The 13,380-nt window shown below is 38.2% G+C and overlaps 1 protein-coding gene across 2 annotated transcripts in view; it reads left to right on the top strand.

The window, feature by feature from the left end:
- LOC111142360 (chimerin 1) overlaps positions 1-13,380 on the top strand; it is a 154,879-nt gene that overhangs the window by 65,061 nt on the left and 76,438 nt on the right. The window contains exon 5 of one of the 2 annotated variants that reach the window (XM_022495390.1): positions 1,394-1,682. In XM_022495390.1, coding sequence (XP_022351098.1) covers positions 1,394-1,682 — 289 coding nt within the window. Of the gene's footprint in view, positions 1-1,393; positions 1,683-3,684; positions 3,725-13,380 lie in introns of those variants that run through there. The other variant, XM_022495401.1, reaches the window with a different exon arrangement.

Genomic DNA, 13,380 nt, shown 5'->3' with positions numbered 1-13,380 from the left:
TTTTAAGGATACATTAAAAGTAGATTCTTAAGTTGCTAAGTCCTGTCCTTCTGGAATATAACTAATACCAGAATAATATTGTTACATAGGTTTGCAGTCCTAATTAAGCACTTTATTTTAGTATTAAACAGGGTATTATTTTAGTATTTTATTTCACCTCTGTTTTGTTTTTGTTGTTGTTCTGTGTTTTTTTTTTTTTTAAGATTTTATTTATTTACTTGACAGAGAGAGAGATCGCAAGTAGTCAGGGAGGCAGGCAGAGAGAGAAGGGGAAGCAGGCTCCCTGCTGAGCAGAGAGCCCGAAGTGGGGCTTGATCCCAGGCCCCTGAGATCATGACCCAAGCTGAAGGCAGAGGCTTAACTCACTGAGCCACCCAGGCGCTCCTTCTGTGTGTTTTAAACAATGAAATTAAATATACTCTTTCTGATTTGTTCAGTTTTTAATTATGCTCACTTGGGACTGCCTTTGGGAGACCATAATACTGGCTCTTGGTGCCTTGTGGCATCAGATTTCATAAAGTCAAGAAACAAAATACTGAAATTATCATAAAATTAAACCATTAATCTCCAGTTTTTAAAGTATGTCACCAAAACATGACCCAAAACGGAGAACAGAATTTCTAGAGTCCAACAGTTTGTGACTTCTGTGCCCTATATATACCTCAAATATTTCTTGCTTAGACTCAAAAAAGAGATACAGAAAAATGACTACGTAATAGGGAAGAGCAAGTGATTGACCCGTGGCTAGAAATCACAAAAGTATGTTTCCTTCTTTTTTATTAACATATAATGTATTATTTGCTTCAGGAATACAGGTCTGTAAATCATCAGTCTTACAGAATTGCCCCCCTGCCCAACTGTGTGGCTCAGGGTCTGGAATCCATTCTACTTTAAATGGTTACTGGCATCATACCTAGCTGAGCCCTGAGTGGACCTTTCCCATTGAAAGAAACAAACGCTGGGATCTATAGTATGTTGAATATTTTTATTGATCAACTTGAGAACATGTTAATATAGAAATTTCATCTGTGATGGAACAATTGAATAAAGAAGTGTTCTAATAGGATATGAGCTTTATTTTTCCTCGTTTTTCCTACAGGACAATGAAGTGGTTTAAAAAGATAAACAAGAACATTTTTTTTCCTTCTAGAGGAGACATTCTTCTGGCTAGTTATCCCTAGTTGTTGCAAATTCATTCTTTGTGTGCAAGTGTTTTATTTTCTATATTCCAGACGATTCATAGAGATATAGCCACAGTTTATTTAACAAAGAAGACACACACAAACAAAGCAATAGTGGGGATTTTTTTGTTCTTTTTTTTTTTTTTTTTTTTTCAGAAAGAATTCACTTGCTTACTTTTCTTAAAAACATCTTTCCCATTTCATTGAGGCAGATTTGGAAGTCAAACCAGAAACTTCAGGCTGTACTACGATGGAAAGCACTTCGTTGGGGAGAAGCGCTTTGAGTCCATCCACGATCTGGTGACTGATGGATTGATTACTCTCTATATTGAAACCAAGGCAGCAGAATACATTGCCAAGATGACGATAAACCCAATTTATGAGCACATAGGATACACAACCTTAAACAGAGAGCCAGCATACCAAAAACATATTCCAGTCCTGAAAGAGACACATGATGAGAGAGATTCTACAGGCCAGGATGGGGTGTCAGAGAAAAGGGTAAGCTACCATGAAACCACACTTGATCTTCTTCCGTTCGGGGTCTGTATGAACAAGCCATGACTGCCAGAAGAGGCTGGCTCCCCAGAGCTTTGAAAAAAATGTGCATTTTCCCTACTGTCTGGTTTTGGTGGTACTGAGCTTTGCATATATCTAATTCTTGTTCAGTTATATCAGGTCTGTGTTTGTGTTCCATATTACTTCTTATTTCATCAGTTTCACAGCTTCAAAACTATGTTGAAAAAAAATGTCCCCTGATAAGAAAAAAAAAAAGTTCAGGGCTTTGAGTCAGAAGCATAACTGTGATCCAGAAAAGACAGCTGTATTACACGAGAAGTTGAGGAAGTCGCATAATTATCAAAACTACTTTTTCGTTCCCTTTATACATAGTTCTGTTCTTTAGCAAAGTGATATATATCCATACTTTAAAATACCTAGGATTAAATTCAGTCTATCAATAACTATTACACTGTTTTGAGAATTAGTCAGTCCTGAGTAACAGGAGTGTTTATCTCCTTCTGGACTCTTAAGAAGTAATTGAATCAGAAAGATTTATTTTAATTTTAAAAGACAATTTAAGTTTTTCATTTGGCATATCTTGTAATATATTTAAAGTTAACAGTAAGTTTCAGTTCCTTGGCATTAACATTATTTTACTTCGAAAATTATTCCTAGCTGCTTCCTTATCCCTCAAAAAGAGAGTGAATTTCCTGATGTTTTATATTGTGTGGGATGTAGGTGGGAGAATTTTATGTATTCTAATTGGAATTGCATTAATCCATTCTTACATTTTCAAGACTCTCTAGTTGCCATGTTAAAGAAATGCAGTGTTACATGGTGATTTGAGCTAGGATTACCAAATAGATTTGTATGCAAATTCTGCCATTTTACCCATTGGGTGAATTACTTCATGTCACTTAATTTTTCTATGCTTTGATGTTCTTCTTTGCAAAATTGTAGTAATAATCAAGTTGTTGTGAGAATTGATTGAAGGAGATAATACATGTGAAATAATCAAACAGTGGTTGGCACATAGTAAGCACTCCAGTTTGGTGGTGATGTTATTTTAACAGCCATATTACCTCAAGGTGGTATCCTAAAATACTTACAGTTGTCTTAAAGTACTTAGGTAGTGTATGGGAATCTAAAATGTTCCTCGTCTAGCCTCAATTTTAGTTTTTGTCTAGTCTAACTCAAAGTGACACTTTGTGGCTACAGAGAAACCAACATTTGAAATTAGAGATTGTAGAAAATCGTTTTCATATATTCACATTTGTTAGGAACCCAGATCTTTTTTGGAAGTAACCAGCATTTAGAATCCTAAAAGCTGTGCTGTATCTAATATTGTTCTTTTCACTCTCTAATTCCCATTTTCTCACTTTTGGTTATTTTCCATTCATGGCCTTTCTCAGTAATGGTTGTATTTAAATATCTCTAACACTGAAAATATATTTTACGCAGCTGTGATAGAATATTCTAAATCAACATTTGTGAAATATTTTTACAGTGTGTGCATGTGGGCTTTTTAGAGTTGATCAGCCTAATGATAACCTTTGCTAATGCGTTCTGGATATACTTTTCAACATTAAGAGACTTCAGCTATTCCCCATAGGGCTAGTCATTTAACCTCTTAAGGTCTTGGTTGTCCCTCCTACAACGAGCAAATAGCATTCACAAAGGAAAGACACTGAGGCAGCTAATGCCTGGAGGACCCTTTCAGCTCTAGGATCCATGAGCCCCCGTGTGTTCTGGCAACAACCCATGTTACGCTGCCTGGACTGTCTTGTGCTGATGACCAGTGATAGCCACGTAGAGTGAAAAAGCTGGGCCTGGAAACTAGTTCTCGCCAATAGTACATAATTATGAATCACTTTAAAAATTATTCTTTGTTTTAAACTGCATGCATCTTAAGTCTAGTTGGCTTAAAATCTACTCACTCAAAAATAGATTTATTTTATTTATAGGTGTCATCCAACAGGACAGGGATGATGACCTGTTCAAGAGCTTGACACATTGATTCCCTGTCACAGTTGATGACATTTGTAAGTAAAGACAATCATGTTTAATTGATTTAAAATCTCTCTTGCCACAAGTATGGTTTAGTAAATATTTTATTGGGTCCTGAATAGCTAAAGCCCCTCTTGTCCGTGAGGGGTTTGCCTTTTCCTCAGAGGCAAAAGTGTTGATGTTGTAGGAGTTAGTATACTGCCGTGGAAATGTGCCCGGTGTTGGAATTAAGAGCTAGGTTCCAGTTCTCCTACGGGAATTGATTTCATGGGTCACTTTGGACAAACTGCTTCACTTCTCTGAGACTGTATTTCCCCACCTTTAATAAGAGGGCTGTGGACTAGATAGTCTCAAGATTTGGCTCTTGTTATAGTCTGTGATGCTTCAGGGAGTGTAGGTGTTGTACAAGAGAGAGAACATGGTACTAGAAATAGCACTAGAAATGGGTCCTAAAATGGGAGCTCTGTTTTCAGCTTATCCACCAACTAATCGTATCTCTTCGGTGCAATCCCCTAGCCTTTCTGGACTTCAGATTCTTCACAGATAAGAGGTTTTTATAAGACAGTATAATTTTACAAGAGTTTCATTATAAATATTTGCTACAAAAAGGGCTCTGTGCTCAAATAGGTTTGATTAAAAAACCAAGTCTGTTTTTTTTTAAACTTACCTATTTCTTTTCTTTGGGCTTCCGAGTTTCGCTAATAACCTATTATTAATAACCTATATTATGACTCTCCAAGAGTGTTCCCAAACTCATCTGGATCACCCCACCACTATTCGGAAAATTATTTAGGAAAATCATGTTTCATGAAATCCACTTGGGGAAATTCTAGACCAGATAATCTCTTAAGGCCTTCCGTTGTTCTAAAACTGAAGGATAAGAGTTCTATGTATATATTTTTTTTCCAGTCCTTAAGGTGTAAGTTGAGCATCTGTGCTTTGTGGAAGGTTGTCAGGATGGTTTTATGGCCATAAAGTTGTTGCCGCAGGAAGTGAATCCTGAGCTGTCCCGCAGAAATTTCATGGCCTGTTGTGAGGGGGAAAGTTATTTTTTCAAGTGACATATATGTCATTTTTTTCATTAACTGTTTAAGTTGCTTCTCCAGCTTGAAATATCAATAAGAAACTTAAATTTTTCAAAAAACATTGAGAGAAATTTAATCATGAAGTTGTAGCATGTTGAAAAGCCAAACTTCTTCTCTTCTAAAATGGCTTAACTTTAGCATCCAGACTGGCCATAAGCCCAGCTTTTATTAGTGGCTTTTTAAAAATTTATCTTGGAACTATTTTTGAACAGTTTCTTTCTCCAAGTAGTAAATATAGTATGTTCGCTTCAACAGATACCGAATGAACGGCTGAATGCAACAATTTTTATGATGATTTTTACTTAATGTAATTTTAAAATTCTCCAAAGCCATGCTATAAAAAATGCCTCATAACTGTTAATAATATAAACTGTCAAATATATAATTTCAGAAACTGTACTGAGTCAGAATTCTGAATCTTGCCAGAACCTCTTGGATTTAATCTTCTAAGCCCCGAAATTTTCTCACGTGTTAGAATGACCTGCGATGGCAAGGGTATGCAGAATCCATTTATTTGTTTTATGGAACTGCACCAGGCCAAATAACCTCTGTGTGTGTGTGCATGCGTGTGTGTGCGCGCGCATGTGCATGTCTAGTTTTTTTTCTTCCCCTGGAAGTTTGGGGTGGGTGTGATGCTTGGCATACTGTCATATTTATTTTTTTTTTAAGATTTTATGTATTTATTTGAGGGAGAATGAGTGAGAGAGAGCATGAGAGAGGAGAAGGTCAGAGGGAGAAGCAGACTCCCCAAGGAGCTGGGAGCCCGATGCGGGACTCGATCCTGGAAGTCCGGGATCATGACCTGAGCCGAAGGCAGTTGCTCAACCAACTGAGCCACCCAGGCGCCCCATATTAATTTATTCTTAAGGAATTTCTTTCACGTTTAAATTCTACTTTTTAAAGACTTTTTTGGGGATCACCACATTGTGTATATATTGAAAAGCCTTGTGAAATTTGAAGTTGAAATGTAATCAGGACCCTGCCAAAGAACCACCGTAATTATTGGAATTCTTCGGGTACCTCCATAAAGTGATGGGATTGTATGTCCCTGGGAATGCTGAATGGGGCACAGTTGTTCCGATCTACTAATTGTCTTATTCTCCCACAAAGCAACTCTTCTAAGTGTTTTTACTTTGCTTCAGATATACTTAGATATATAGTAAGCTATTTGTGTCAATATAATCTCAGTGTAGAAATCAGCAGGGAAGCCATACTTAAATTTAATCATTACAAAAGCAGCAATACCAGAGGAGTGGGTAGCATGAAGCAGTCTCTAGAAAACTGTTTGATTTCTTGATTTTGTGCTTTCCCACATTTTAAGACCTGTCCTTTTCCTCCTCCTTCCTCATTCCTCCCGAACCTCTGCTCCTCCTATTCATCTCCTTCCTAGTGCTCCTTTATCCACATCTATCCCTCTCTCCCCTAGTCAAATTTACACACTCACGTTTCCCCTGTGGCTCACTCAAGGTTGGGACTGGTCATTCCAGGGATGAACAGGCCCTTGGAGAGCTGCCACATGTGCCCAGGGTCACCTATTTGTATCAAAAAGCCAATTTAGCAATTTATGAGGAAGATTGCAGTTGCCCTACAGAACTTCTAATCGTGAGTTTCTAATCGGTAAATATCCTTCTAAAGAATAAAGTAGAGTTATGGGGTGCCCGGGTGGCGCAGTGGGTTGAGCGTCAGGTTGTGAATGCAGGGCCATGGGATTGAGCTCAGCACAGAATCTGCTTGGATTTCTCTCTCCCTCTTCTCCAACCCCCTGCACGCTCTCTCTCTTGCTTAAATAAAGAAATCTTAAAAAAAGAAAAAGAAAAGTAGAGTTAAAAAAAATCCTACATAGTCAGTATATTAGTATATATTAGTCTGTGTCATCTTGAGCAGGCCCTAGATCTCCCTGGGTCCCAATTCATCTCAGTCTCTAAAATGAGGACAGTGGATTCCATTACATTGGTGGTTGTGAGTATTCATGAAATTTTATAAAGTGGTCTTCTTTGTATGTGATACGTTACTGCCCTTTGTGATCAGAGCGATCGCCAACCAGATTCCCATTCATGGGTCTGAGTACTGCTCCCCCAGCCCATGCTGGGAACAACATGTTCAGATTTCTCTTCAAGATGCGTGTTCTGATTGCTTGAAGTGCCCTCCAGGTTCACAGGATGACAGCTGGTGGCTCCTAATTCCTTCATCCAGGAGTGGCGCTTCTCTTTTACTAATACTGTGACACCTCTAATTGTGTCTAATCAGGAGGCATGTGTCTTTGCCCAATAATGTCCTAAGGAATTTTAAGGCTAAATTGTTATTTTTCTGTGGTTATTTGTACTTTAGTATTGACCAATATTTTAACTCTACTTTTCCCTGAATGTAAGACAAGTAAAGGTTCCAGATTCTTTGCCTGCCAGTGAACTTTTATTGAATGTGCATCCCATGGGACCCCATTAGCATCTCTCAGATTTCCCTTGACTTCTAACAATTCCCTTAACTCCAGCGAGGCAAGCCCTCTCCTTCCTTTGCCTTAACATCTTCACACTTCATTTTCTAATTAGTCTTCCATGAGCTGTCTGTATCAATAAACTCTTTTTGTTACTCAGGAGTTATCTTGGAACATAAACAAGTTAAAAGCATTTCAGGGCACCTGGGTGGCTCAGTCATTTAAATGTCTGCCTTCTGCTCTGATCAGGATCCCAGGCTCCTGGGATCGAGCCCCACATAAGGCTCCCAGCTCAGCAGGGAGTTTGCTTCCCTTTCTCCGTCTGCCCTGCTTGTACTCTCTCTCTCTCTCTCTTTCTCTCAAATAAATAAATGAAACCTTTTTTATATAAATTATATTTATATAAATAAATTTAAAAAATTGCAGAAATATCCCCATTTTTTCTTCCATCTCCATGAACTAACATCTATCAAAATTAATTGCATTTAACTCAACATTTATTGCATACCTCCTGTTTTTAAGAAAACAGGCTAGGCTCTGGAAGGGATAAAAGATGGACAAGATGTAAGCCCTGCCTCAGAGAACTTCCATGTTAATGTTTTTATTGTTTCTGCCTTATTTAGGGATATTGCTAGTAGGAGGCAATCTGCCTATATAGTCTGTATGGTGTCACAGGTTAGTACATACTAAGTTGGATTCACCCAGATTTGAGTTTGCTTCTCTAATAGCCCAGCAGATGACAGAAAACACTTTTGTTGACAAGCATACTAATTTTTCAGAATTGTGGATCAGAAATCAACATGACATTCTGTCATTCCACCCCAGTTTCAAGGCATAAGTCTCCTCGTATTGGTTCACCTCTGATTTGGCACCTTGGATTTTATATATATAGCTGTTGACTAACCAGATGAACAAACAAATTAGTACATTTTATGAATTCAGCCAAATCCAAGGCCCTAATATAATGTCCTGAGACTGAGAAAGGAAAGTAGTGTAATTCAAGTTGATTTCCTACTCTACAATTTTTCCTTTAAGACCTCAGAATCCTTAGAATGTTCCTAATTCCACAAAGCATCTGAAGTACAGAAAAGTTGTCTTTGTGACATGAAATGGTTTGTGAAAGGTGGTGGCTAGATGCACCTCTTCAGGGATATGTGCAAAGAAATCAAGGATAGAGTGGCATCCCCCCAAACTCATAGTTATCAGTTATGTGTTGGGGACAATCTAGACCCCACCAGAGAATCTCATAATGATTAAAGAAAACTCAAAGGGGGCCCAGGAAATTTTTTGCACAAATCTCATCTGCTCTTCCATCCTATCACCCACAAAAAGGATTAGTAACTGAAAGCCATTAGGGAAAACCAGATGGAAAGATGAAAATGGAAGATAAACATCAATTCCTCAGCTCCAAAAACCAGGCCAACAGAAGACCAAATTGTAATTTACCAAGCCAGCTGCAGTTTGGGTAGATTTGTGTATATGAGCCAATTAAACAAACAAAATCTTCAATTACTGGCTTGAGGGTTGGAAAAGGAAGCTATAAGAAATTCTTTCACAATTGCTTTTTCAGAGTCTTGAGCATTTTGGTGGGGAAATAATCATTGGTGGCCCATCCATTTAACTTCGTGAAACAAATCGGCTCTCGTGGTTTTAGGAGTAATAGCATCCGGGGGTCCAAAACAAGTTGAGACGATCAAGCAATAATTTGGCTTTTCCATGTTGTCCACACACCAATTCCGTGGGCAATTCTAAAATAAAACTGTCTGGTTTCAACAAATCCTTATATTAGATCTCATGCTAAATGATTTGGATTCATAATGTTCATTATGCTTTTGGCTTTTATATATAAAATTTTATATATTTTATATATTTTTTTTAAATATACATCATATATTTAGATGTTACTTTCCTTTATATTTGGGGTCATTCCTCTTTCTCTGACATTTAGACCTCTCAGAGACTGGCAAATCAGAGTCATGCCCTGAGCCTTAACTTACGCAAGTTATGAGAACTTAATTGTTTTCATACCGCCTTGTAAGTTAGTTCTTAACTCTTCTTGGGTCTCCTCTAAGTAACTACACGTGGTTAGAAATGCTCAAACCTGGGCATTATATTGCAAAAATAGATTCATTCAGTAAGAAATTCTAGACATCTGTAATGGCAACTTATCGTGCCCTTATTTAGGTCTCCTTTTACGTGTGCTGCTATATTAGTTCATTGTTTTGTTCAGTAACTCAGATGAATCAGCTTTGTTATCCTCTCTTTCCCTAGCTTCTAAAACCATTCAGTGAAAATTCACTAAGTGCTGTAGGGTTGCTGATGACCTAAATTTTACAACTTAAATATTATCTTTGATAATTAATTTTTTTTCTGTTTTAGGAAGCTTTTTCTTTTTTTATTTTATTTTATTTTTTTGTTTTTTTAATCTTTTTTTTAAGATTTTATTTATTGATTTGACAGAGAAAAATCACAAATAGGCAGAGAGGCAACCAGAGAGAGAGGGGGAAGCAGGCTCCCAGCTGAGCAAAGAGCCCAATATGGGCTCTATCCCAGGACCCTGAGATCATGACCTGAGCCGAAGGCAGTGGCTTAACCCACTGAGCCACCCAGGCACCCCATTTTTTTAAAATTTTAATTCCAGTATAGTTAACATATAGTATTATATTAATTTTGGGTATACAGTGTAGTGATTCAACAATTCTATACATTACTCAGTGCTCATCAAGATAAGTCTACCCTTGGGACCCCTGGGACCCCTGGGTGACTCAGGTAAGCATCTGACTCTTTGATTTCTGTCATGTCATGATCTAGGGTCTTGAGATCAAGCCCTGAATTGGACTCCGTGCTGAGCATGGAGCCTGTTTAAGAGTTTCTCTCTCCTTCTTCCTCTGCTTCTCCCCACTCACATGCTCACTAGCTCGCTCTCGCTCTCTGTCTCTCTCTCGCAAAAAAAGGTAAGTGTACCCTTAATCCCCTTTACCTTTTTCACTACCTACCCCCACCTCTCCTCTGGTAAACATCTGTTTGTTGTCTATAGTTAAGAGATAGTTTCTCTATTGTTTTTTGGTTTGTCTTTTTTTCTTTATTCATTTGTTTCTTAAATTCCACATGAGTGAAATCATAAGGTATTTATCTTTCCCTGAATGACTTATTTCACTTAGGATTTTTGTCCTCTAGATCTCTCCATGTTGTTGCAAGTGGCAAGATTTCATTCTTTTCATAGCCGTTATGTTATTACATATATATGTATGTTTTGTTATATATGTATGTATGTATGTATAACACATTTTATTCATCCATCAGTGAATATTTGGGCTGCTTCCATGATTTGGCTGTTGTAAGTAATGCTGCAGTGAAGATAGAGGTACATATCTTTTCAAATTGGTGTTCTCATATTGTTTGGGTAAATACCCAGTAGTGCAGTTACCAGATCATATGGTAATTCTGTTATTAATTTTCTGAGGAGCCACTGTTTTCTACAGTGGCTGCACCAGTTTACATTCCTACCAAGAGTGCATGAGGGTTATCTTTGATAATTTCTAAGACACTTCACAATAAGTTTGTACTTATTTCCCAGCAGTGTTTGATAGTTACCTTTAGTATAAAATTTCTTTTAAAAGCAAAGCTTCTATACAAGCTACAGATTATGTAGCAGCATCTTAAGACATTTGCACCTTTCTTTCTTTCACCCACTCAACAGAAGGAGAGCCTGTTGTGGGTATAGTTCGCTTAATAACTTTAGAATGATCTTGGGCTGCTGTCCAAGTTTAGAGGAAAAAAAGAAAAAAAAAAACCAAAAAACTGTAGTTCTCCTATCCCTTGAGAAAGTTCTGTTTTTCCTTGTGATGGGGAAACTCTGCAAATTAGCAAGCCCTATCTTTTTATAGGCTCATTTTCCAAGAATGTTTTATAAGTCAACTTTATGGAGGTATAATTCATATACAGTAAAATGCACAGTTACATGTATAGTTTGATAAGCTTTGACAAATATACACACCTTTGTAACCACTGCAATTAAATATAGCACATTTTATTACTCCATAAAATTCCCTAGTGTCTCTTTGCAGAAAATCGCACCCCCACCCCCCAGTCCCAGGACAACCACGGATTAAATTTCTATCCCGACAAGATAGTTTTTTTGAGTGTTGCTGTGACAGGTGGCATTCTATTTAATGTTTTAGTGTTCCACATTTACAGTATTTTGTTTCCTTCATTTTGTCTCTTTCTTATAAATACATCTTCTTATTTAAATACCTACCTTTCTTATCTTAATTTTGGGTGTAAAATTTCTCAAGTCATACTATTTTAGGGAAATATGGGCAACACAAGAATTATTGCGGTGTAGTACTGATTGCAGGGCACTATCACTTGTTGACAGTTTCAATCCTGTCATGGGCTTTTCACTTTTTTTTTTTTTTTTTAAGATTTTATTTATTTATTTGACAGAGATCACAAGTAGGCAGAGAGGCAGGCAGAGAGAGAGGAGGAAGCAGGCTCCCTGCTGAGCAGAGATCCTGATGTGGGGCTCGATCCCAGGACCCTGGGATCATGACCTGAGCTGAAGGCAGAGGCTTTAACCCACTGAGCCACCCAGGCGCCCGAGGTTTTCACTTTTTAACCAATAATAAGGACGGCAATAAATGTGGGTCCACAATGAGAGAGGATTCTTAGGAAGAAGATCTGCTCTGCCCAATGTTGTACCTGAGCCAGAAGCACTCAGCCAGCCCTCATTTAATCACTGGCTGTCTCTTCATTCCTCTCTGGAGTAGGTCCCGTGACAGATGTTAGTCACAGTCACAGTTGGCGGGTGTCTGCTCTTTGGATGTGAACTGTACCATGCAGAACCAAGTATCACAGTGACAAAAACTACCATTTCTGCTTTCCTCCTTTCCGTCTACCCAGAAGGAAAAGGCTTTGTTTGTAGAGTGGTATGATTTCAGAATTCCCTATGGAGTACCACTGAAACATTTTTTTGCCCCAATTTTATTGAGACCACTCAAACATTTGGATTATCTCTCCCTATGATCCTTAAAAGCTTGCAGGTACAACCCACTCGAGAATCCTGTAGACTGGAGTTCTCTGCCCAGTGCCAGCTGAAGACTGATACTCTCCTGTATAACAAGCTCCCATGCATGGACTATGGGTTGTATAAATTCCTGGAGAAATGGTTTTAAGTTGTCTCCTGTCTTCCTCAGACCAAACTATTGGTATATGAGTGAATGAGGGGAATGCTACTAGATGCAGAGCCTTGGCTTCACTCTCATTTCTTAAAAATAGTTTTAACCATTTGCATATGAAATTTAGTAATTATTTTCAAGGCAGTTTAATTAGAGTAGGCTCTCCAGTGATCTGGAACAGTCGCTAAGCCAAACAGGTCTCAGGAGCTCAATAACTTCTTTCTTGTGACCCTCTTGGAATTCCACATGGTTTTTGGCCACCTGGTGGGGGTCTAGTGTTTTTTCTTTTTTAATTTTCTTTAATTTTATTAACACATAATGTATTATTTTCCCCAGGGGTACAGGTCTGTGAATCATCAGTCTTACACAATTCACAGCACTCACCATAGCACATACCCTCCCCAGTGTCTGTCACCCGTCCACCCTATCCCTAACCCCCCAACCCCAGCAACCCTCAGTTTGTTTCTTGAGATTAAGAGTCTCTTATGGTTTGTCTTCCTCCCCAGTCCCATCTTATTTCATTTTTTCCCCTTCCTTCCTAACAAGAACCCCACCCCCCCCTCCCGCCTCTCAAATTCCTCGTATCAGAGAGATCATATGATAATTGTCTTTCTCTGATTGACTTATTTTGCTCAGCATAATATCCTCTAGTTCCATCCACGTTGTTGCAAATGGGAAGATTTGAGCTTTTTGATGGCTGCATAGTATTCCTTTGTATCTATATACCACATCTTCTTTATCCATTCATCTGTTGATAGACATCTAGGTTCTTTCCATAGTTTGGCTATTGTGGACACTGCTGCTATAAACATTTGGGTGCACATGTCCCTTCGGATCATTACATTTGTATCTTTAGGGTAAATACCCAGTAGTGTGATTGCTGGGTCGTAGGTAGCTCTATTTTAAACTTTTTGAGGAACCTCCCTACTGTTTTCCAGAGTGGTTGCACCAGATTGCATTCCCACCAACAGTGTAGGGATGTCTAGTGCTTCTTAAGC

The sequence above is a fragment of the Enhydra lutris genome, unplaced genomic scaffold, assembly GCF_002288905.1.
Source record: "Enhydra lutris kenyoni isolate GAN:26980312 unplaced genomic scaffold, ASM228890v2 scaffoldscaffold1, whole genome shotgun sequence".
NCBI classification, from domain to species: Eukaryota; Metazoa; Chordata; class Mammalia; order Carnivora; family Mustelidae; genus Enhydra; species Enhydra lutris.
This window is presented reverse-complemented; position numbering and strand designations above follow the sequence as displayed.